The sequence below is a fragment of the Orcinus orca genome, chromosome 9 (genome assembly GCF_937001465.1).
Source record: "Orcinus orca chromosome 9, mOrcOrc1.1, whole genome shotgun sequence".
NCBI lineage: Eukaryota > Metazoa > Chordata > Mammalia > Artiodactyla > Delphinidae > Orcinus > Orcinus orca.
In genome coordinates, this window is record NC_064567.1 from 63900008 (window position 1) to 63923085 (window position 23078).

The following is a 23078-nucleotide window of genomic DNA, read 5'->3' on the forward strand; positions in this document are numbered from 1 at the left end:
TTGAAAGTGTACTTTTTGCATCTTTTACTCAAAATTAGATAGGTAGAAGAGAATAAACCTTGTTTTATGGTAGTTTAAATTCTTTTGTCTGTGGAAGAAAAAAATATTTTAAAATGTATTTAGTCATTAATTAAAATGGATTAGAGTGGATATAAATGCTAGAACTTTGGTCTAGAGGTCAGTAAACCCAACAGGTATGGCAGAGAAATAGGGGAAAAGTGGCAGGGCAAAGTGGAAATAGGGGAAAAGTGGCAAGTAAAGAACTCTATAAAGGTAATAACATAGTGTGGATTATTTTTCAAGGGCAGTGAAGCTGAAGAAGAAATACTTTTCCACTTGCTGGTTGTTCTTTGTGCTTATATAATACCAGTCTTCTAGGTTACAAAGTAGGAATTTCCTAGGTTGAAATCACTTCTCAGGTTGTTTGTAGGTGGTTTAATCATTATGCAGGTGTTTGTCAGGTGTGTGGTATATTCTTTAAAAATTAGAATTGAAACTGCTTTATTTTAAAAGAGTGAACTGCTGTGATTTACCTTGATATTGGTGAATGAGATGAATAAAATGGATAGTCACTTGGGGGTTTTATTATCTTGGGACTTTGTGTGAATACAAATGAAAGAATTTGCCTCGAAGGAATATTATTTTGTAAAGAAAATAGACTTTTCTCTTTGTAGTATTGCATAACCTTTTGAGAAATCAAATTGACTGTTTTTATTGTTTTATGATTTTTTTGAATAAAATGTTTTGCTTACTGTTGCCTTTACTGAAGAATATTCTTCTATTGGTGATGGTTAATAATAACTACCCCCAGAAGAAAATTTTATTTCTTTTTCATTTTATAATTTATCATTTAAAACATGTATATCTAAACAGAAGTGATGAAGTTGTTAATTATTACCAAGCACAATTTAATTATATTAAAGAAATTAATAGTTTGATTCCTTTTCTTGTGCATGATAGTCTAGCTCCTTTAAAATCTTTTCTCTGGCATTCTTTCGTATGACTTTTCAGATTATGTTAAGGTTCACCATTATAAAGCCTTTGAATAACATAAGCTTGGCAATAATTAAGGGATTTGCATGAGGCAGCTTATGTAAATCACAGTTGCAAACAACTTTTTAGTTTTCTGCCTACTAGGATATTTTAATATAATCTATATGGAGTGGTACTACTGTGTGAATAAAATACTTATGCATGACTGTTGACCTATTAACGACATCTAGTAAATTAATGTTGGTAGTTTAAAATTATTTATTAATGTGTATGGGTCTTTTTCTTTCTGAGTGACTTGTTCAACTCAGTATTTATTTACATACTTATTTATTTGTTTTAACTTGGATGTCTTTGGTGGTTATGTGAAGATGCTTTTCAACAGGCTCCTGTTGTCTGTGTAGTGTATAACCAGTTTCAGTAATCACATGATCTTACATTGGATGCATATAAACTTACCTACATGGTGAGTCCTTTTGAGAGATGCTTGTTACTTATATATGTTTCTCACAGTGTTTTTTTTAATGGCTTCAGTTTATTGAAGGGTACTTTGGGTACTTAGTGCCCTTTCGAGTTTGGCACTAAGACTACCCTCTTAGAATAAACCTGGTGAAAAGTATCCTGGGAAGGTTGATTATAGGCTATATGTAGAAGTGACCTGTCTTGACAGGAAATAAATGTGTCTTAGGATATGAGAGAAATGCCCAAGCCTAAAGATGATGGGGCATACATTGGAACTAGAATAAGACTGTAATCTTTTTAATTACTACATATACATTAAATTATTTTTCTTAAGTATGTTTTGTCATTAGGGCAGTGTCTTCCTTTCTGGAAAAAGAGTTAGATAATATGAAGTTTGTGGTATATCCAGCACTATTTAGGTAAAAGAAAACAATTTAGGAGTCATGATTATTGTAGTCACCAGGGAGGTACTCTTTATTACAAGCCATCAATAATAGTTGATGTCCTACTCTAAAATGTAAAGAACTATGCTACATTATCTTTGTTTGGTATGTTCATGGGGATATTTAAAAATTTTTAAATCACATTAGCTGCTTAAATAATTTAACCCTCAGAATCTCGAGTTATCAGTGAATGAAAAGAGGGAAAAGAGTATTCTCTTTTCATTCATTTCAGTTATGGATACATTTTTACAGAAGATAGAAGAATTATAAATGTTTAAAAAGATCAGATACCTTATATAGTTCTAGACTGGCTCAGCTATGAATAGAACTCACTTGTCTAACTCTAGTCTGAACTATTCAAATTGTTCTATAGCCTTAATTTATCTGTGTGCGTGTTTCTGTATTATTTTCCTTTTACTAATACTAACTTTGCATTTGTGGTTGTATGAATTTGTGTTTTAATCTGCCACCTCCAAAATTAGATTAGAGGCTTTTTGTTTGTATGTTTTGCATGATCATGGTCTTTTATATATGTGTTCAGTACAAAGGGAGCTCAAAAATATTTACTAATTAATAGTTCCTAGACTAAATAGTTCTGATTTCTTTTTAATGAAAACGCATATTTTTATGTATTTTTTTAATTAAAAATTTTTTTAAAGAACCGTAAAATTTCCTCCTCCTGTAATGCTTTCCAGTAGGTCTAAAATTATCTTAAAGAGTCATTTATTTCATTGCATATACTATGGTAGGTGAAAAAATATTTTTATAAAATGATTTCACTTATGTGTTTTGACTTTAATATTCTTATAAACCATTAATTTTTCAGAATTTTTCTCTACTTCCTTTCCCTTTTTCTTTTGTAACTTTATAAATGTGAGTTTAAAAAATAAACTCTATTTAATCATACTCTTTTTTTCTTTTAGGTTGTTATGGAGTTGATGGAGAGAGTGACTCTATTATGAGTTCAGCTTCTGAAAACTCCACTGAACCTTGGTTTTGCGATGCCTGTAAATGTGGTGTTTCCCCTAGCTGTGAACTATGTCCCAATCAGGATGGAATTTTCAAGGAGACAGATGCTGGAAGGTTGATGTCATAATTCTGTTGGGTTAATATGCCTGCTTTATAATAAGTATGCTTCTGACTATTTTTCTATTTATGATTTTCTGAGTTACACACTTTCATTTGATTGCTTCTTTGTGTCTTTTTGGCATAGACTAAATGGACAGGAGGCTACAGATCAGGGCAGGGAGGAGAAAAGATCATTTATTGAGGATCTGCATTTGCCTTTATGACCCATAATCCCATTTAATCTTAGTAATGACCATAAGATAAGAGAGATGGTATAGGTAGTACCTGAGGCTCAGATCATTACATAGTTTTAATTTGAACAAGTCCATAGTTAAATCTGAACTCAGATCTGTTTGACTTCAAGCGTATATCAGGAAACAGAACCCATACAGTGATTTTAAAAGGGGATGTTTAGTGTAAAGAATTACTAAGCTATGATAAACATAAGATATAAAAGAACTCTAAAGAATAATACCGTAGGGCTGAGGGAGAGTATCCAGGGAATGACAAACTTGGAATGAAGACACCTTCCCCAAGGCTGGGGTTCAGGCCTTGTTAGAGAAAGTGTAGTTCCAGCCTACTGGATGGCAGAGAAGTTGGCTGGTTTGCCTGGGTCACTACCTAGTCTACAGTTCTTGGCAAGTGGGTGGCTGGGCAGTGGTTCAAAGCCTGGAATGTATGGTGTCTGTGTTGAGAGGCCCACAGAAAAGTGATCTCCAGCCTGGGCCTGCAGGGTCACTGAGGGACGATGCATGTGGTGGGGCAGAGCACTGACGGATGTCCTCTTCCCATCCTGCAGAGAAGCCCCTTCCTCCTACAGTGCCTTCTACCACTCCCTACTGAGACAGCTTAGTATGGTATGATGCTTACTGTAAAGGAGAATTGCTGAAGGGATTCTGTTCATTGTTGCAAAGCAGATATTGAAGGGTGGATTTGAGCTGAGAGGCAATAAATTGATAACTGGCACAAAGACCTATGTTCTTTTCACTATATTCACACTCATCTTTATTACCACATTTGAGCAGTTGTCATCATCATAGCATTGGCATCTTTCATGGTTTTTTTCTAAGGAGACTACCAACTAGGATGGGTGACTGATGTATAAGAGTAGTTTCTAACCTTTTATATTTTATGGATCACTACTTACCTTCCTCCCCCATGTAAGAGGGGGTGCTCAATTTTTTATTTTGCCACATATGTATATTTCAGTATTTTTACAAAACATTTAATATTTTAACAAGAATAACAAAATAACTTATACAAATTATCACCATTATTTTTCATATTTTAACATCTTGAAAAGGATAGGATACATTTTATCCCCAAATAAAGGACAGTCTTTTAAATTTAATATTTTTTTTTTTAGTAAAGTAAGAAATATTTTTCTTATTTTTCTCATTTTTACCTCAATTGGTGGACAGGGCCTTGAGAAGTATTGCCATACAAGATTGTTGGGATTGCATAGGGTCTACCATGGAATCTTACAGAACCCTGTGTTGATGTTTAGGAAAAATGACTAAAAATCTTACCTCTTGTCTGTCATAAGCTCATCCCCAAAATAAAATAAATATATAACAAATTATTTGATGTATTGACTTGAGTCTCTGGTCTGTATCGTGGACATGAGCATTATTTTATGTTTGGAGTGACTTTGGCCTAGAATTAGGGAATTTAGTACAACATGAAAAGCGTGTACTTTCAGGTTGGACCACCTATATTTGAATTCTAGTCTTTTCTTACTAACTGTGATTTTAGATTTAATCATTTTATGCCTCAGTTTCCTAGCACTTTTGAGAGAATTAAATGAGATGATTTCTGTAAGCAGTGTACTTTCTGGAGTGTAGTAAGTGTTTTAATAAATATCTCCTTAGTTTTGCTACTGCTACTACTAGTGATGTTTATTACCAATATTATTCTACTTACTTAAGGTAATCATAGAATACCAGCTGCATAAATTCTTTCTTAGTAACTCTTTAGTCCTGAGATTTGAAATTTATGGTGATAAATTGTTGTGAATAAGTATGGCAGCTTTGGAAAACACAGAGCTTCGTTTTAGGGAAGAGCGTTTATTTTACCTTTTTTCTCGTCAGTAATTTGAAATTTCTATTGAAAAGCAACTATAAAGTAGCTCTCTTATCTCACTAATATATAATATATACTAATACATAGTCCACAAAATAACTTGGAAAGTTCTTCTGAATGAAGAAAAGGGAGGCCTCTTTAACCATTTAGTTTTACTGGGAGATATTTGTATTGACTTCTGTGGATCTTACATGTATGTAGACACCTCCCTTCATGGTGCAGCCTGGCAAGTTTTTTTTATACTGTTTGAACATTTTATTTGTGTTGATGTTCACACTCACCTGTAGGCTAGTGTGGAAATTACAGGTCTTGATATAGTTTGAAGGATGTAATACTAGCTTTAATCAAGGCAAAAAAAGCCAAGAAATTTGACAAGCTATTTAGTATTGTAGCTAAAATGCAAAACAGATGAAAAGAAAGAACAATGCATGGAAAGAATGAAAAAGGTTTTGAAATTGACTTCTATTATGTAGTCTAATTAGACTTTTCCCCCCTCTGTTTCTGATGGGAGCCACAAATTCTACAATAGAAGATGATGTGATTTAATGTGAGAAGACCATCAGCACATTCTTACCATTAAATTTTAATTTTTTTCTTAGGGAGAGTGTTTTATCCTGTGTTAATGGTATTAAAAACCTGATTATAGGAAGTATTAGACATACTTTAATACAATAGGGTACCACACCCTATGCTGCAAACATTTCACATAAATCATTGTAACTTCCAAACTTCCTGCATGGTGCTCCGTTCCTAGTAGACACTTAGTAATTCATTACTGAATGAATAAATGAAGGAATGAAAATAACATCCTGGAAGTGAATTTTTTAATATGTTATAAAGGCACTACAAATACAAGACATTGCAAAATCAAATTTGATTGATGAATATAGTTCCCATTCTGAAATGAGTTTTTTGAGAAGTAGCTTTCTACTTAGTTTGCTTTATTAAAATATGTAAATTTAAAAGAATCTATTAATAGCTTCTATGCTAGAATGACAATTCTGTCTCTTTGTTTTTTGGTGGATTTATGGGATGCTTGTTTTCTGCTCCTTTCCCTAATCAACATCTGTCTTCATAGCTCCAAGCAGAATGGATGGTAAAGTAACAAGGAAAATTATTCCTTTTTGATTTCTCAGTTTGTCTTAATTAAAAGGTTCTAAAGTATGTGCAGCTAAACAAATGAACAAAAACTATATACAACGTATATTAAAAAGGACCAAAATTGTCTCAGCTGTTTGATATGTATTTTAACAAAGAGTCAAGTTGGCATCCTCACATGAGTGGTTGGCGGAAATGATACGCTTGTGTGCCAATCACACTGAAATGGCAGTTTAAATCTGTAGTACTGTGTGACTTGTACTAAAACATTTTAAGAAGGTCAGTAGGAAGCAAGCAGCCAGCTGTTGGGTTTATCAAAGATGAACTTGTACAGAGTACAGCAGCATTTAACACACCAGTGGAGCATGAGAAAACTGTGCAAATTAAATTGAGAAAGCAGCTGCTTGTTGAAGATGTGTATCTTTATATTGAACTCCACAGGATGCATTTGGGAGGTTGGATTGAAACATTTTATCAAGAAAATCACAAAACCTTGGAGTTTCTTCCCAATAAAAAAAGATAATTTTTAAAGATTTGTAACTATTTTCCCCAGTACATCTATAAAGTGATTCTTAGTCTTATTTCTTTAAAACTCATAATGCATCACAAAACAGAACCATGTAGCAATGATAGCCTCTCAAGCTGTGCTAAAGCAAAATTTGTTGTTAATATTTTCACAAGGTTAAGAGATATTTGCCATCTCATTTTTACCCTGTGTCTTGCAGAAGTGATATAGATCTATTTACATTTCAGAATCTAGTGATCCTGTGTTTTGTTTGATTGTAAGCAAACAGGGTGCCTAATATATTTTAAAAATGTTCAGAGCAGTTTTTAAAAAATGGAATTAGAATCAACTCCTATTTATTTTTTCTGTTTAGTATACTGAAACTGAACATTCTTTGTTTAGTGTTGTAGCATCATTCAGACTTCAAAAAATATATGTGGGGCACATACGTTTTAGTATATAGGTTGTATGGTGAACAGATAAGTTGAATGAAATATGACCTTCTTATGTTATTACAACTGCTCTGTACCATCTTCTAGCAATCAGTTTCAACCTGAGAAGAAATAAAGTTAAGATGCACACCAAAAATTGTTTTAAAATATGTCCTTAAGGGTTATCTAGTAGCTTTTAGAAAAAAGTAACAGGAAAGAGCAATTTTATGTGATTTATGCAGAGTAACTTCACAAGTCTTAAATTAGGATCGTTAATTCTCAGAGTGCTTAAAATAATGAATGTGAATACCTTTCCATGCATATGAAAATGATGTTTCATTTGAATAGTGGTTTTGTGCAAATATTTAAGAATAACAGATAAGTGCAAAGTGTGATGAATTTTAAGTGAAAGGCAATTATAGATGTTAACTCTCACCTTTGGCTAAGCTGCTGGAAAAGTAATGCTTATTGCAGTCCCTTTTTCTGTAAATGATATCATTGTATAGGTGTTCCATATTCTTTAGTTGTGTGTCTGAGATTTTGAAATCTGATCATAAAATTCTTGGAGTAGTTATTTGAGATGACACATAATTTTACATTTATTTTCCTGTGGGCATTTTTTCCAAAGGTCTGATAGCAAAATCATATCTTTTCTCCTTATAGATGGGTTCATATTGTCTGTGCCCTGTATGTTCCTGGTGTAGCCTTTGGAGATATTGACAAATTGCGACCAGTAACGCTAACAGAAATGAACTATTCCAAATATGGTGCCAAGGTAAGACAAAGTGTTTTTGATTGTCTAAGAGAAAGTTTTTACTTGTTAGTTTACATGACTTTTTACTAATATCATGGTTGACTACAGAAATGCTTATTACTAATTGTGCTATTGGAGAGCAGTTAGCACTAAATCATTTAGTATTGATAGTAATTTTCCCAGAGAGCCAATAATGTATAAATTCTTCTATATATTTGTATAACTTGGGTAAAATGGTAGTTAATGCCACTGCTGTTTTCCTCGTATTTAGCACACTGCTTAGTGCATAATGAATTCTCAGACTACATCCATATTTTTAATCAGTTGGATCAAATACAAGCTTAATTTCTGACTTTACTTTTGAAGTGGAATTTATTAAAATTATGAAAAGAGTACAAGAAGCACCCATTATTTTACTTCCACTGCAGAAGGCCAACAGAATTTTTTTTTTTTTAACTAGCAAATGATCCTCATCCTCCATAGTTTATAAATAGGTTTTTAATTATGACTGAGTTTTAGGATTATAAGTGATAAGATTACTCACTTATGAATTTAAACTTAAGTATATAATTATTGCAAACATCTTCGGAATACTAGAACTAATTAGGCAATGATATATTCTCTTTCCATTACTATGTATTGGGCAGTTGGGAAGGAAAACTCTTAAAGAGCATTAGTAACATATTAAAGGTGGGGTGGGAAACGTACAGATTGTTGGAAAATTCTGATTTGAAATTTTTAAAATTTCACAGTTTCTGCTGTTATATCCAGAATATCCTCTTTGGGCTTTAAACACCATCCCCATCCGTCACCTTCTACCCTCGAATAATCTTGTGCTTTAGTTTGGGAGGTTGCAGCTTCCCTCTCCAGAATTAGATAAAGCTTCCAGGCCCTAGTATTGAACTTAACTTTCCTGGTGCTCAAGTAATTGTACACTATCTTGTTACCTCTCTTAAATGCCTTTAAACTATAACAAAATAATTTGTCCACATTTTCTAGTTGAGTAGGAGTAATACAAATTACCTGGGCCACCAGAGTTGGAAATGGAAGTTACTACCTTTTGAGGGCAGTTTCATAATTCAAGAGCACAGAGCCTAGAAGCGAGTAGCTTCCATCTTTTTCAATAAGCACATGTTTTTACCATAAATATAAATCTAGAAGCAATTAAAGGACAGTAACCAGATATTACTTCATATAACTGAGACCAGCAGTGACCTGGATTGAAAAGGAGAGTCATTAAATGTATAATTATCAGCTGATTATTTTCATTATCACCTGCTTTTGTTTTGAAGTATTACTGGGACACGGAGTCAAAAAATTACGTACTCTCTAGCTCATCTGCAAAATCAAACCGAGTACTGTGAATTATATCTGGGATAGCTCTCTAGATCACATTGTCTATCCATTTCCTCCTCCTGATTACTTTCTCCCCTGTGTTCTCAGTTGCTTAGTTCCCTAGCATTTTATTTATTTACTTATTTTTAAATTTATTTATTTATTTTTGGCTGTGTTGGGTCTTCGTTGCTGTGCGTGGGCTTTCTCTAATTGTGGCAAGCATGGACTACTCTTCGTTGGGTGCACAGGCTTCTCATTGCGGTGGCTTCTCTTTGTTATGGAGCACAAGCTGTAGGCACGTGGGCTTCAGTAGTTGTGGTTCCCGAGCTCTAGAGCGCAGGCTCAGTAGTTGTGGCACATGGGCTTAATTGATCCGTGGCATGTGGGATCTTCCCAGACCTGGGCTTGAACCCGTGTCCCCTGCATTGGCAGGCTGATTCTCAACCACTGTGCCACCAGGGAAGCCCGTTCCCTTGCATTTTAAATGATTCAAGCAATTGAGGAAGATTCTATTTTCTTTATTAGATTGTTGTATTGTCTTATGAGACTTCATTGTTGGAAATTTTTTCTTTGTGTTCACTCTGAAATCCCTTGCCCAATTTCATCATACTATGTTAAATTACTCACTCAGGGGACTATCCTAAACAAGTTGATTCTGTTCATAGTATTGACATCCTTTAAATAGTTTAATTTCTCCATTTCTCCCTCTCTGACCCCCTCTCCTTCTCTCTATCTCTTTTCTTTCTCTCTCTTTCTCAATTTTTTGGTTTCATGTTTAGATTAGTATTTGCTGGAATTTTTACCATACATATACTACTGTTGGTGGAAAAAGACCCATAATTAGGCAGTAGAGTGTCAGGTGTTGGGAATGTTTTCACATCTGTACCCAGAGTCCTGTTCCTGTTATTTTTATTCATTGCTGATATATCAGTTTGGTGCTGTATACCAAGTAGGTACTCACTAACTGTTATAGTATTAATATGATGTTTTTAGTGTCTATTGAAACTTTTTAATTTTTTAAAAATGTTTCTCTCATATTTAGTTTACGTAGAATACATTTATTAAGCAGTTCTTCCTTAGTTGTCTACTGGCAATCTTTCACAATTTAGCAGGTTTTTTTGTGAAGGTTCCTATTACCAGAGTAGTGTATATTTTGAGACTAGGTTTTTCTTTTTCTCTCTCTGTGGCTTAGTTAAAAGTATAAAAAAAAAATCGGGGCGGTGGCATTTGGGGTAATTTCAACAGTTTATGCCTTTAGTTTTGCAGGTTTTCCCTTTGTATACAGAAAGAATGTAAATAATTGGCTATATTGTGTATTACTACCAATTTCACAAAATTGTTTACTTAAGATTACTTTTAATTCTCTTAAATATATTTTTTAAATGCATTATATCTTTGGTTGCAATGCCTAGATCTTTCAGTGAGTTTTCTCTGGCTTCTTATTTATTTTCCTTAATTTTTCCGAGTAGTATTACATTGTTCAAATCAGTGTAGCTTAATGGTTAAGAGCATGGACTTAAAGTAAGATTATCCTGGTTTGAAAACTGTCTTTACCTCAGTTTTCTCATGTGTAAAATTTTCTCATATGTAAAATGGAAATATAGTACCTTTTCCACATATTATTGTGGAATAGAGTGTCAAATGATTATATATATTAATACTTATAAAGTGCTTAGAATAGTGCCTAGCACACGGTAAGCCCTCAAATGATATTAATTATTATTATCCTCATTACTATATCAGTGGAATTTTGTTTTTTAGAACTATATAGAGAATTACTTTTTTCATATAAATACTTGCCTATAGTTATTGTTTGTATTGATATACTGTTGGTTCACTATTTGTATTTTGTAGATGCTTTGTATGAGAATGCAGTTTCTGTTCTGGAAATATTTTTGCTCTGAGACTTTTCCTGATATTCCATTGTAGGAGTGTAGCTTCTGTGAAGACCCTCGTTTTGCTAGAACTGGAGTTTGCATTAGCTGTGATGCAGGGATGTGCAGAGCCTATTTCCATGTGACCTGCGCTCAGAAGGAAGGTCTGCTTTCAGAGGCAGCAGCAGAGGAGGTAGGTTGATTTAAATCCATAGTTGGTGAATATGTTCATGAGACTTCTCGTGACTTCATTATATCCTACAAACAGGTATGCATCATAAAATAAATTTACGAGTTTATTGTTAAAATCTTTGTCTAGATCACAGATCTAAAACTTTAAGAGTAAACAGTATATATGAGTTTCTTCAGTCTTAAACCTAGCCAGACATTTAGAAAACATGTTAAAAATTTTATAGTGAAATCTGACAGATAAAATGAAACATAATTCAAGGTGTTTTAAAGCATTATAATGTCAGCATATTTTATATGAGAATCTGAATTTATATTTGAGTAATAACCTTGCTCTGTTACTCTTTAAATAAAAGCATTACCCTGTCTTCAGTCTTCAGTATTTGCATTTCTATTTCTTTACAATTATTTTTAATTCTAAAATTTTCCTACCAGAAATTTACATTAAGCAGTCAGTTGTTTTCATAGTATGTATTCGGGACTCTTTAATATTCTTTCAAGGTCTTTGAGGTCAAAACTGTCTTCATAACAGTATTAAAATAGTATATACTTTTTTTTGCTCCTAATATTCTCACATGTAATAGTGGAGATTTCTAGAGATTATATAGCTATCTTCTTTAATGTCCACTATCGAGATATTAAAGAGGTTTGTAAAAATGTAAAACAGTGCCACTCTTCTCACTAAATTTTTTTTGTGTGTAAATTATAGTATTTTTCATAAAAATGTTATTTTTGTTAACATGTAATGGCTTTATTGTTATTTTAAAAATTACTCAATTTTAACTTCTAATAAGCTATCTATAAATATAACTCACATAAGCTCTTTGGGGTCTTCAAAACATTTTAATACTGTAAGGAGTCCTGAGAGCAAGTTTTGTTGATTCTTTAAGCACTTTATATAGGCAGGTAATTGAGTATTCTGTAGTTCTTACTTTATATTTGGGATATATTGTTATGTGTATATGTTATGTTCCATCTTTTATTGGGTAAATTTTCAGTGTCATGTAAAAATATGTTTTTTATGTTGGGCTTTCATCTTATTCCATTTATTTCATAGACAGGAAACAAGTAAAAAAGATAATCTGATGAAGAAAATTTGTTAAGCAAATTTTGAAGGATATATTTTATCAAAATAGGGATCCTATTGAAATTATATTTTGGGTACATAAATCTGTTTTTGTGTCAGTCTCTGGTTCTGATGAGTTGTACTTTAATTGAAGAAGGGTACTAAATGAACACTGAGCATTTTCACAGCTGTTTGGTAGACACAGAGGTACAATTATAAAATAGGGTTGTGTGGATTAGTCATGGCTGTAACTCAAGATGGTGAGCAAAAGTGCAGAGAGACAATACAAGTAAGACTCAAGATCAGATAAATCTCAGTGAACAGCTGGAGAAGCCTGGATTTCTTACTTCTTAATGGCTGTTTTATATAGGCAGTAAAAGAAAGGTTGAAAAAGAGAATAAGTACCTCAGTTTCATCCAATGACATCATACACCTTAGCATATTTTCATGTTTTTTTATAGCCTTCTGACATAGTACATTATCTTACTGGTGAGAATGCATTTGAAGTTTCTATTCTTTTTGATCCACTTTGTGAAAATTCTAGATTATTTAGAATATTTAACCATGTTATGTTACAACATATTATTATTAAAACTGAACTATAGGGCTTCCCTGGTGGCGCAGTGGTTGAGAGTCCGCCTGCCGATGCAGGGGACACGGGTTCGTGCCCCAGTCCGGGAGGATCCCACATGCCGTGGAGCAGCTGGGCCTGGGAGCCATGGCCGCTGAGCCTGCGTGTCCAGAGCCTGTGCTCCGCAACGGGGAGAGGCCACAACAGTGAGAGGCCCGTGTAGCGCAAAAAAAAAAAAAACCCAAAAAACGAAAAAAACCTGAACTATAGCACAGGCTCAGTTATGACTGAAACTTATATTATTATGGTTCACATCATATAGTTGACTTAAGGTTACTTATATTTCATTTAAACCATATGGTAGTATGGTAGTATGATAAAGTATGATTTTGGTACTGTGAACATTGTTATAATTTGTTACCATGTAGAAAATTCTCTTTGACACATGTAAGATAATTTATCGATTTTTTTCCCACAGCCTTTGATAATGCATTGAAATCATTCATGGATTAAATTTCAAAGGCTCAAATTAGATCTTTAGCTGTTGAACTGATGCCTTAATATTGCTAGAAGAACCAGGATGGGTAGAGATGGCTCGTGGTGGATCAAAAACTTTTTAAATGAATTCATCAAGAAATTATGTTACTTAAAGTTAGACATTTTATATCCGATCTTCAGTGATACCTTTATGTGGCTGTGTTAGGCATTATTTTAAAAATTATTCTGGATGAACTCTATGAGAGTTACTCAGATCACTTTCTCTCTCACTCCACGTCTAATCCATTAGCATATCCTGTCTTCAAAGTATATCTAGTATATGTCCAAATTCTTCTTACCACATTCATTGCTGCTATCCTAGTCTGTCATCTTTTGTCACCTGGATTAATATAACAACCTCCTAACTCTTTCTACCCTTGCCTTGCTAGAGCAGAGGGTGGCAATTTTTTACTACAAAGAGCCAGATGTAAATATGTTAGGCTTTGTGGGCCTATGGCCTGTGTATAACTATTTAACTTTGCCATTGATTATGAAAACAGCCATAGACAATACATAAACGAATGAACATGGCTGTGTTCAAATAAAACTGTATTTCCAAAAACAGGCAGCACCAGATTTGGCTTTCAGGTCATAGTTTGCCAATCCTTTTCCAGAGAATAGAGGACATTTTCAGTAGCAGCTAGTATTATCCCATTAAAATCTAAGTCAGATCTGGTCACTCCTTTGCTCAAAACCCTTCAGTGGCCTTCTGTCTGATTCAGACTAGAGGCCAGTTTCTCTGCTGATTTATAAGATTCTGTGTGATCTTCACATTACCTCTCTGACTTCATCATTTCCCCTCATTCAGCCTCATTGGTCTACTTGCTGCTCCTTTAATGAATGGCCAGGTGAGCTCCTACTCTGGGCCTCTGTACTTGTTTCTCTGCATGGGCTGCTCTTCCCTCACACGTCTCATTCCCTCACTTTTTTCGGGTCCTCATTCCATGTCTACTACTCGCTGGTCTAAAGTTACAACCCTCTGCCTCCCATGACACTTTCTATTCCCCTTTCCTGCTTTCTTCTTCCCTTTTAAAAATACCTAACCAGTATCTAATATAGCTATAGTAGTTTTCTGGTAGTGTCTTTTGGATTTTCTATGTATAACATCATGTCATCTGCAAACAGTGACAGTTTTACTTCTTCTTTTCCAATTTGGATTCCGTTTATTTCTTTTTCTTCTGTGATTGCTGTGGCTAGGACTTCCAAAACCATGTTGAATAAAAGTGCTGAGAGTGGACATCTTATCTTGTTCCTGATCTCAGAGGAAACGCTTTCAGCTTTTCACCATTGTGTATGATGTTAGCTGTGGATTTGTCATATATGGCCTTTATTATGTTGAGGTACATTCCTTCTATGCCCACTTTCTGAGGAGTTTTTATCATAAATAGACGTTGAATTTTGTCAAAAGCCTTTTCGGCATCTATTTAGATGATCATATGGGTTTTTAAAAATAAATTTATTTTATTTGTTATTTATTTTTGGCTGTGTTGGGTCTTTGTTGCTGTGCCTGGGCTTTCTCTAGTTGGCAGTGAGCGGGGTCTGCTCTTCCTTGGTTGCGGTGCACAGGCTTCTCATTGCGGTGGCTTCTCTTGTTGCGGAGCACGGGCTCTAAGTGCGCGGGCTTCAGTAGTTGTAGCATGCAGGCTCAGCAGTTGTGGCTCGCGGGCTCTAGAGCACAGGCTCAGTAGTTGTGGCACACGGGCTTAGTTGCTTCGTGGCATGTGGGATCTTCCCAGATTGGGGCTTGAACCTGTGTCCCCTGCATTGGCAGGCGGATTCTTAACCACTGCGCCACCAGGGAAGTCACGATCACATGGTTTTTATTTTTCAATTTGTTAATGTGGTGTGTCACATTGATTGATTTGCAGATATTGAAAAATCCTTGCATCTTTGGAATGAGTCCCACTTGATCATGGTGTGTGATAATATATATGGTTCTTATTTATCTTGTTTATTGTCTGTCACTTTCATTAGGATATAGATTCATGAGGACAAGGATTTTTTGTTCTTTTTTATTTTTCACTGTATCCTCAGTGCTTAAAATACAAGTTGAGGGACAAGCTCTCTTTTGTCATTCAGCTTTTATTTGGTCAGCTGTTTAGCATTTAAGGTCTTTTTTTTTTTTAAGATTTTATTTAAAAAAGAATTCTAGGGTAAAATTAGTTTTCAAACGATCATTTTAAGTATAGTGCCTTGCATATTTGATTTCCCATTTTTCCTTGTTTTGATTTCCTATTTATCTACGGGCATGGACTGAGAATATTTCCTTGGCACATTTTCTTGTGGTATTGGAATAACTTTATTCATAAATGTATCTCTTTATCTCTTTGGTTTGCTTAAGTTGATGTTCACTGCTACTCCAGCTCAGTTACCTATTAAAGCGTGTGTTAGCAAATAGATCACTTTCACTTTGGTACTTCTCTAAGAATCTTATTTAACCTTTATTTGAAGTTTGACTGTAAGAAATATGATTTATTTGGAATATATACAGAATATCCACTCCTCTAAACATTCTATGTAAGCCATATTATTAGATGCTTACATACCTGGACAAAATTATTTTGATTCATACTATTATTCCTTTTGCTGATGTGTGCTTTTTACATTTTTGTTGTTGTTGAAAGCCTTACTGATTTTTTTCTTTTGTATTAACTGGGAATGTTGATGGGCCTATTTCTCAGCACAGTATTCTTTCTCTCAGTTCTCGATAGTATGTATAGCAGTGTGTTTGCTTACTAATTGGTTTGTGATATTGTGAATTATGTAACTGATTGTATTAATAACTTCTTTAGTTTTCTGGAAGTTTCAGAGCCACATTTGGAGTCTACTACCAATGTGCATGTGGCCTTTAAGATAAATGCTGTGGTGGTTCATCTTCTTGATGTTGTATCTTACCTAGGCTTTTGGCAGCAAGTAATAGAATACTTAACTGCAGTAGCATAAGTAGTTATTAACTATCTCATACGATAGGAGGCATAAACATAAGTAGTTCTGGGGCTGTTTCAGCAGCTAAATGATGAAGTCTTATTTTATCCTTCTCTCCCATCGGCATCAACATATTTTTCTTTTTAGTTCCTAACCTTGTTGTCTCATGGTCTCAATATTGCTGGAATAGCTCTTAGCACTGTGTTCTTTCATTATAGAATTCAAAGCCAAAGAGAAGGGAAAGAGTTCTCTTATTATTAGGAATGAAAAATTTTCTCATACGTTCACACCACTAGATTTTCCCATCATGTCATGTATTGAAACAGTCATTATGGCCATTGTTAGCAGTGAGATAAGTTGGGAAGGTGAAACCTGACATTTTTAGTTTCTGTCAAAGAAAATGGATTTTACAAAAAAGGAATATGTTGGAAGGGGATGACTGGGGTGGGGGGGTCAGCAACTAACAGTTTGCTACAACTAGCCTAAGAAGTTGGCAGTTTATTTCCATTCACTGTAGCTCATACCTAGACCAAATGAAGAAGTCTTTATATCAGCTACTAAAAGAAGGAAAAGAAGAATCAGGTGTTGTGAATTAAAACAAAAAACAAGTAAAAAGGTCACCTTTCCCGTTTTTCCCTTCTTTGTTTCAGAGTAGAATTCTAATATTCTGGGCCTTCTTTTCTCTGGGTCTGATCTGTTTCCTGGTCTTTGCCTTTTAGTAGTGTCATACCCTCTCCTTCCAACCTCCCTCATCACAGTGGAATTGGCTTCTCAGTAGTCCTTCCTTTCCAAGCCTTTTTTTTTCTCATGGGGCTTTTTACCCCAGTCAGAGGGGGGGTCAAGTTAATACTGGCTCAATTACTTTGTGTTTTTTAAGGGAATTCAGTTTAATAAATCAGAACATTGTTTAGTCAAGATTATTGTTATTTTTGATTTATGGTACATTTTATGTCAAAAGAGATCACCTGTCTAAACTCCAAACATTAGTATGGCTTTAGCATCTGTTAGTCAAGGAAAGAAAACAACATTCTACATTGAAAAAATAATTCCATAGACTGAATAGTACTGGCTTTATCTTTTATCATCACAGCCCCAAGTTAGTTCTATAATCTTACACAGAGCTTTGAGGGATACTCTTTTTGTTTGTCAGGGAGCATAAAAATAGCTTTAAGTTACAGTATCAACCTAGGTGGGGATAGATAGTAAACACAATAAAATGTTCAACAGTCTTTCAAGATGGCAGTAAAAGATGTCACAGGTGCCTAGTGTGGACAAGAAGTGGTGTAAGTACAGAAAGAAGGTTCCCTGGAAGAATCAGAAACTTCAGCTGGACCTTCCTGACCTATCTGTCTCTTACCTTTGAACTATCTAAGGGTTACAAATTAATGTTTTTACTGTCATTCATTCAGTATATTTATTCAACAGATATATTGACCTACTGTGTATTAGGCATTGCTATGGACCAGGGGTCCCCAACCCCCAGACCGTAGACCAGTACTGGTCTGTGGCCTGTTAGGACCCGGGCTGCACAGCAGGAGGTGAGCAGCGAGCAAGCGAAGCTTCATCTGCTGCTCCCCATCGCTTGTATTACCGCCTGAGCCATCACACCCCTCACCCAACTCCACCCCACCCCACCCCCAGTCTGTGGAAAAATTGTCTTCCATGAAACCGGACCCTGGTGCCAAAAGGTTGGGGACTGCTGCTATAGACCCTGTAGAGGTAACAGTGAACAAAACAAACTGTGCTCTTAAGGTAGCTTACATTTTAGTGGCAGGTGGGCTCTCCTCTGACAGAGAGTGAAAAAGTTAGGAAAAAAAATATTGTGATAAGTATTGTGGAGAAATACAAAGCAGGATAAAGTATTTAGGGAGTAAGGGAGGTAGGGCAATGCTGCTTTATATGGGGAGATCAGAGAAGGACTCTCTAATAAGGTGACATTTTATGGAAATATGTAGGGAAAATTGTAGGGAGCATATGTTTATTTGAGAGGAGAGCATTACAGGCAGGGGGAACAGAAATACAGAGGCTCTGAGGTAGGAACATGCTTGGTTTGAGGACCAAGAAGAAGACTGGTATGGCTGGTACAGAGTTAGGGGCTAGGGTTTGGTAAGAGGAGAGGAGGAAGTCATAGAGGTAGCAGGGAGCTACTTCATGTAGGGCCTGGAAAGATATGGGAATGACTTTGGATTTACACTCTGAGTGGGGTGGAAGGCCATAAGAGTTGCATAGAGTACATATGAACCAACTGATGTTTAAAAGGACTGCCCTGATAACTGTATTGAGTACAGGCAGTAGGGAGGCAAGGGTGAAAGGAGGGAGACCAGTTAGAACTTTTATTGTAACAGGTTTTAGGATGGAGGTAATGAGAAATGAGAAATTTTATAGGTATTTGCTGAAGGATTGTGGAATGTAACAGAAAGAGAGGGTAAAAAGGGTGACTTCTTTCTGGCCTGAGCTTCTAGCAGAATGGAGTTGTGGTTTACTGAGGTGGAGAAGACTGAAGGAAGAGCAGATCTGTTGCAGGAGAAAAGGCAACTGAGGACAGTTTTGGACATGTTGAGTTCAAAATGCCTATTAGACATGTAAGTGGAGAGATCAGGTAGGTTGTTGGCTATCAGAGTCTGAAGTTTAGGGAAGCAGTCAAGGCTACAGATATAAATTTGGGAGCTGTCAGGGTATAGATAGTATTTATGGTGAGATGACTAGATGAAATTATCTAGGTTATAAGAGTAGAAGGAGATGGGAAGAGGTCTGATGACAGTCATAGGGCTACCTTAGCATTCAACAGCATTCAAATTTGGGAAAATAAGGAATCTACCAAGGAGACTGAGGAGGAGTGATCAGTGAGGTAAAGAAAAGAACTAAGAGAGGTATTTCAAAGAAGTGTTTCAAAGAGGGAGTGAGCAAATTGTGTCAAAGGAGTAAGATTAAGATTGAGAAATGACCATTGGAATTGGCAAAATGAGGGTCATTTTTCACTTGACAGGAGCTATTGGAGTGGTTGGGAGTAGTCAATGAAAACTTAGGAATGGAATAGAATTGAAGATAGCTAATATGGACAGGTCTTTAGATTTTTCCTTTTAAGAGGAGGTTAGAAGTGGAACAACATGTGGGAGCCCAAGGAAGGTCTTTTAAGTATTTTTAAAGGATATTACAGTATGTTTCGCATGCCAGTGGAGAGAAAAAAAATGTGTAAGAGAGATAGAATTGCTGTAGGGAAGAAGGGGTGGGATATTATCGCAACTGAAGGTTAACCTTAGAGAGGAACATTGGGCAGTTTATCCATAGTAACAGGAGATTAGTCAGAGGATATGTGTAGACATGCAGATAGGTTGAGGTATATGGTGATTGGAGGTTGTGGAAGTTTTTGTTTTATTGCTTTTCTCCTCTCTTTGAAACCCTCTCCAGTGAAATAAATAAGGTCATCATCTGCAAGTTAGGAATAGGGAGGAGATATTGAAGGTTTGACAGAGAGATAAAGCTATTCAATAATTATCTACAAAAATGGAATAGAAATTAATTTGAGAATGTGTTCAGCTGCTCAGGTACAGGTACAAAATAGGGGAAGAGTTGGTGCCTTAGGTTTTGTCAAGCGAAGCTAGTTGAGGAAGAGAGGAACAAGCGAATCGATGTGCCATGCAAAGAAGTAATTAATTGGTGGACCATGAAATAATCAGGTGAAGAGGGCAATCATGTGCATGGGCTCTCGGACAGTCAGAAGACAGAAAGTCCGTACATTGGAGACCTGAAAGGTGTTAAAAACTTGTTTGAGTCTTAGAGCGATCAGGAAAGATAAAAGATGATGCTCAGAGGGCTTCCCTCGTGGCGCAGTGGTTGAGAGTCCGCTTGCTGATGCAGGGGACGCGGGTTCGTGCCCCGGTCCGGGGGGATCCCACATGGCGTGGAGCGACTGGGCCTGTGAGCCATGGCCACTGAGCCTGCGCATCCGGAGCCTGTGCTCTGCAACGGGAGAGGCCACAACAGTGAGAGGCCCACGTACTGCAAAAAAAAAAAAAAAAAAAAAAGACAACCTTGAGTTGAGGGGCATTCCACTTTGTCACATTGCTCATAGTCCCCACCATTTACCCCGCATCCCCCCTTCCCCCCACCCCCATCATTACTTTTGTCTTATAATCTTCCAGCGTCTTTTAGGCCCCTTTGCACATTTACGTTTACTGGTACTTTTTCTCAAGGCATTCACGTTTAAAACTCTTTGCCTTAGACCTACTGAATCACAATCTCCAGAGTTGGGCTTTTGTCATTTCTGTTTGGAAACATCCATAAGTAAATCTGATGACAGATAGTGGTTGAAAAAGATCTTAACTTGCTAGCAGTGGATCTTGGGTCAGCAACTTAACCTCTCTTGTTTTCAGTTTTCTATCCATAAAATTGATATTAAAATAATAGAACCCACCTCATGTGGTAGTGTTAAAGGATAAATGAGATAGTATGAAAAAAGGCACCTGTGCCTGGTACATGGTAGATATTCAGAAAAATGTTTTTCCCTTTCTATTTTCCATTGGGGAGCAGGATCTTGAAAGTTTCTCTAGGCAAGTTAAAGGGATATTCCAAGTCAACCAATGCCTTAATTAGGACACTATTTTGAATGGTTTAACAAAAGCAAATAGCCAGTGACTTAAACAAAGAAGAAGTTGAATTCTTTCTACATTCCAGACTGATTTGATATTGGGGGAGTTTGGTTCCAGGGACCAGGTGCCTTCTTACTTGTTGCTTCATCTTCCCTTGGTCTGTCGCACTTTCTTACATGGTCAGAGATGGTTTATCACACCTTGACTGGGTTCCACCCCATTGGAAGGAAGGAAGAAAAGGTTAAGAGTAGGCAGTTTCCTTTCAAAGGTATGGTTAGGAAATTTCACAAACCTCATTGGCTGGAACTTATCTCATGCCCATATCCAGATGCTGAGAGTCTGGAGCAGAGATTTTCTAGCAAGGTCGTCAAGTACCCAGTAGAAACTCAGAAGATTCTAGTACTAAGGAGAAGAAGGAGAGGATAGATATCAGAAGACAGTGGTTTCTGTCACAGTTAATATTTGCTTGGTATATCTGTTCCACTGTCTAAACAAGGTTAATCCCTTGGTCATTCTAGCCTTAGACTTAGGGTTTATTGTCCCGCAATCCCAAATAATGAAAACAAAAAAAAAATTACTTGGGCTACCTAGTCCCTTTCAGATACCTTTTTTTTTTTTTTTTTTTGCTGTACTTGGGCCTCTCACTGTTGTGGCCTCTCCCGTTGCGGAGCACAAGCTCCGGACGCGCAGGCTCAGCGGCCACGGCTCACGGGCCCAGCCGCTCCGCGGTACGCGGGATCCTCCCAGACCGGGGCACGAACCCATGTCCCCTGCATCGGCAGGCGGACTCTCAACCACTGCACCACCAGGGAAGCCCCCAGATACCTTTTTGACCAGAGATGACTGGTCTTTTTAGCGAGTCAGAGTCTAGGTCCTAATGCTTAACTCATCTATACAAGCATGAATCCTATCTCTGATAAGTCAATTTCAACCATACCTACTACTTTAAAACAGTAGAATAGTTCTCCAGATCATTTTGACTACGCTTCAATGTGTTCTTTATTTCCATTAGCCTATTCTGTGACCAGGATGTAGAGTATGTTGTGAGAAAGCAACTGTGTGTGTGTGTGTGCACGCATTTTAATGCAATCTCCTGCCCATGTTTTTGTATTGTGTACCTATGTGAAGTAGTTATTATTAAATCTGTTTTACTAATGAGTTAACAGAGACCCAGAGATGTTCTGCAACTTGTTTGAAGCCACAAAAATCAGTAAATGGTGGAGCCAGGATTTATCTCCAGGTTTTTATATTTCCAAATTCTGTGATCACAGTGTTCACAGTGCCATATTGTGACATCTTTGGATATCACACTACAGAACTGCATCATATGCGTTTTTTTTTTTAATGTCAAGGACACTTTAGTTTTATTATTACGATGATTTCTCTTTTTGTACTTTCTCATTTGTTTCTTCTTTTCTTAGTGTCATCATTTCTCTTTGGGCTGTAAAACCCTACCTTACTAAGAGACCCTTTAACATAACTTAGATAAAAACCTATATGGATAGCTTATCTTTATTATTCTCTTTGGGACAGACCTAAAGAATGAACTGCCTGTTACTTTGCTGGCAATCACATTGCACATTACTTTTTTTGGCTACATATTTACAATTTATTTCTATTTTTGATAGTAGATTTCTTTTATTTTTGATACCCTACTATTTATGAATAAAAAATGTACCCATTAAGGTAGTATCATGAAATATGACTGTGAGAGAGCTGTGTTTCCATCTGAGATTTTAGGGTTTCATGAAGAGTTAAAGGGAATATCTAAAGTGTTTTATTGACAAGTCCTGGCCTTCTTTTTTTTTCTTTTTTTTTTGTGGTACGCTGGCCTCTCACTGTTGTGGCCTCTCCTGTTGCGGAGCACAGGCTCCGGACGCACAGGCTTAGCGGCCATGGCTCACAGGCCCAGCCGCTCCGCGGCATGTGGGATCTTCCCGGACTGGGGCACAAACCCGTGTCCCCTGCATCAGCAGGTGGACTCTCAACCACTGTGCCACCTGGGAAGCCCCAGGCTTGGCCTTCTTAATCCATTTTTGTCCCAGGTGGAATCTGCCTGTGCATTTCTAGTCAATTAGAAGTACCCTACTTATCTGTGTTGGCTAGTCCTGTATTTTCTAGATATACTGTTGTTTTATAATATTTATGTATGCATAACT

General features: G+C 36.2%; 1 protein-coding gene across 7 annotated transcripts in view; it reads left to right on the forward strand.

Moving 5' to 3' along the window:
* The window catches only part of PHF14 (PHD finger protein 14), a 200089-nt gene that overhangs the window by 26801 nt on the left and 150210 nt on the right, over positions 1–23078 (forward strand). For all 7 annotated transcript variants that reach the window (XM_012531520.3, XM_004265545.3, XM_033420421.2 and 4 more), the window contains exons 5-7: positions 2819–2978; positions 7743–7854; positions 11098–11235. In XM_012531520.3, the coding sequence (XP_012386974.1) occupies positions 2819–2978; positions 7743–7854; positions 11098–11235 (410 nt within the window). The remainder of the gene's footprint in view (positions 1–2818; positions 2979–7742; positions 7855–11097; positions 11236–23078) is intronic.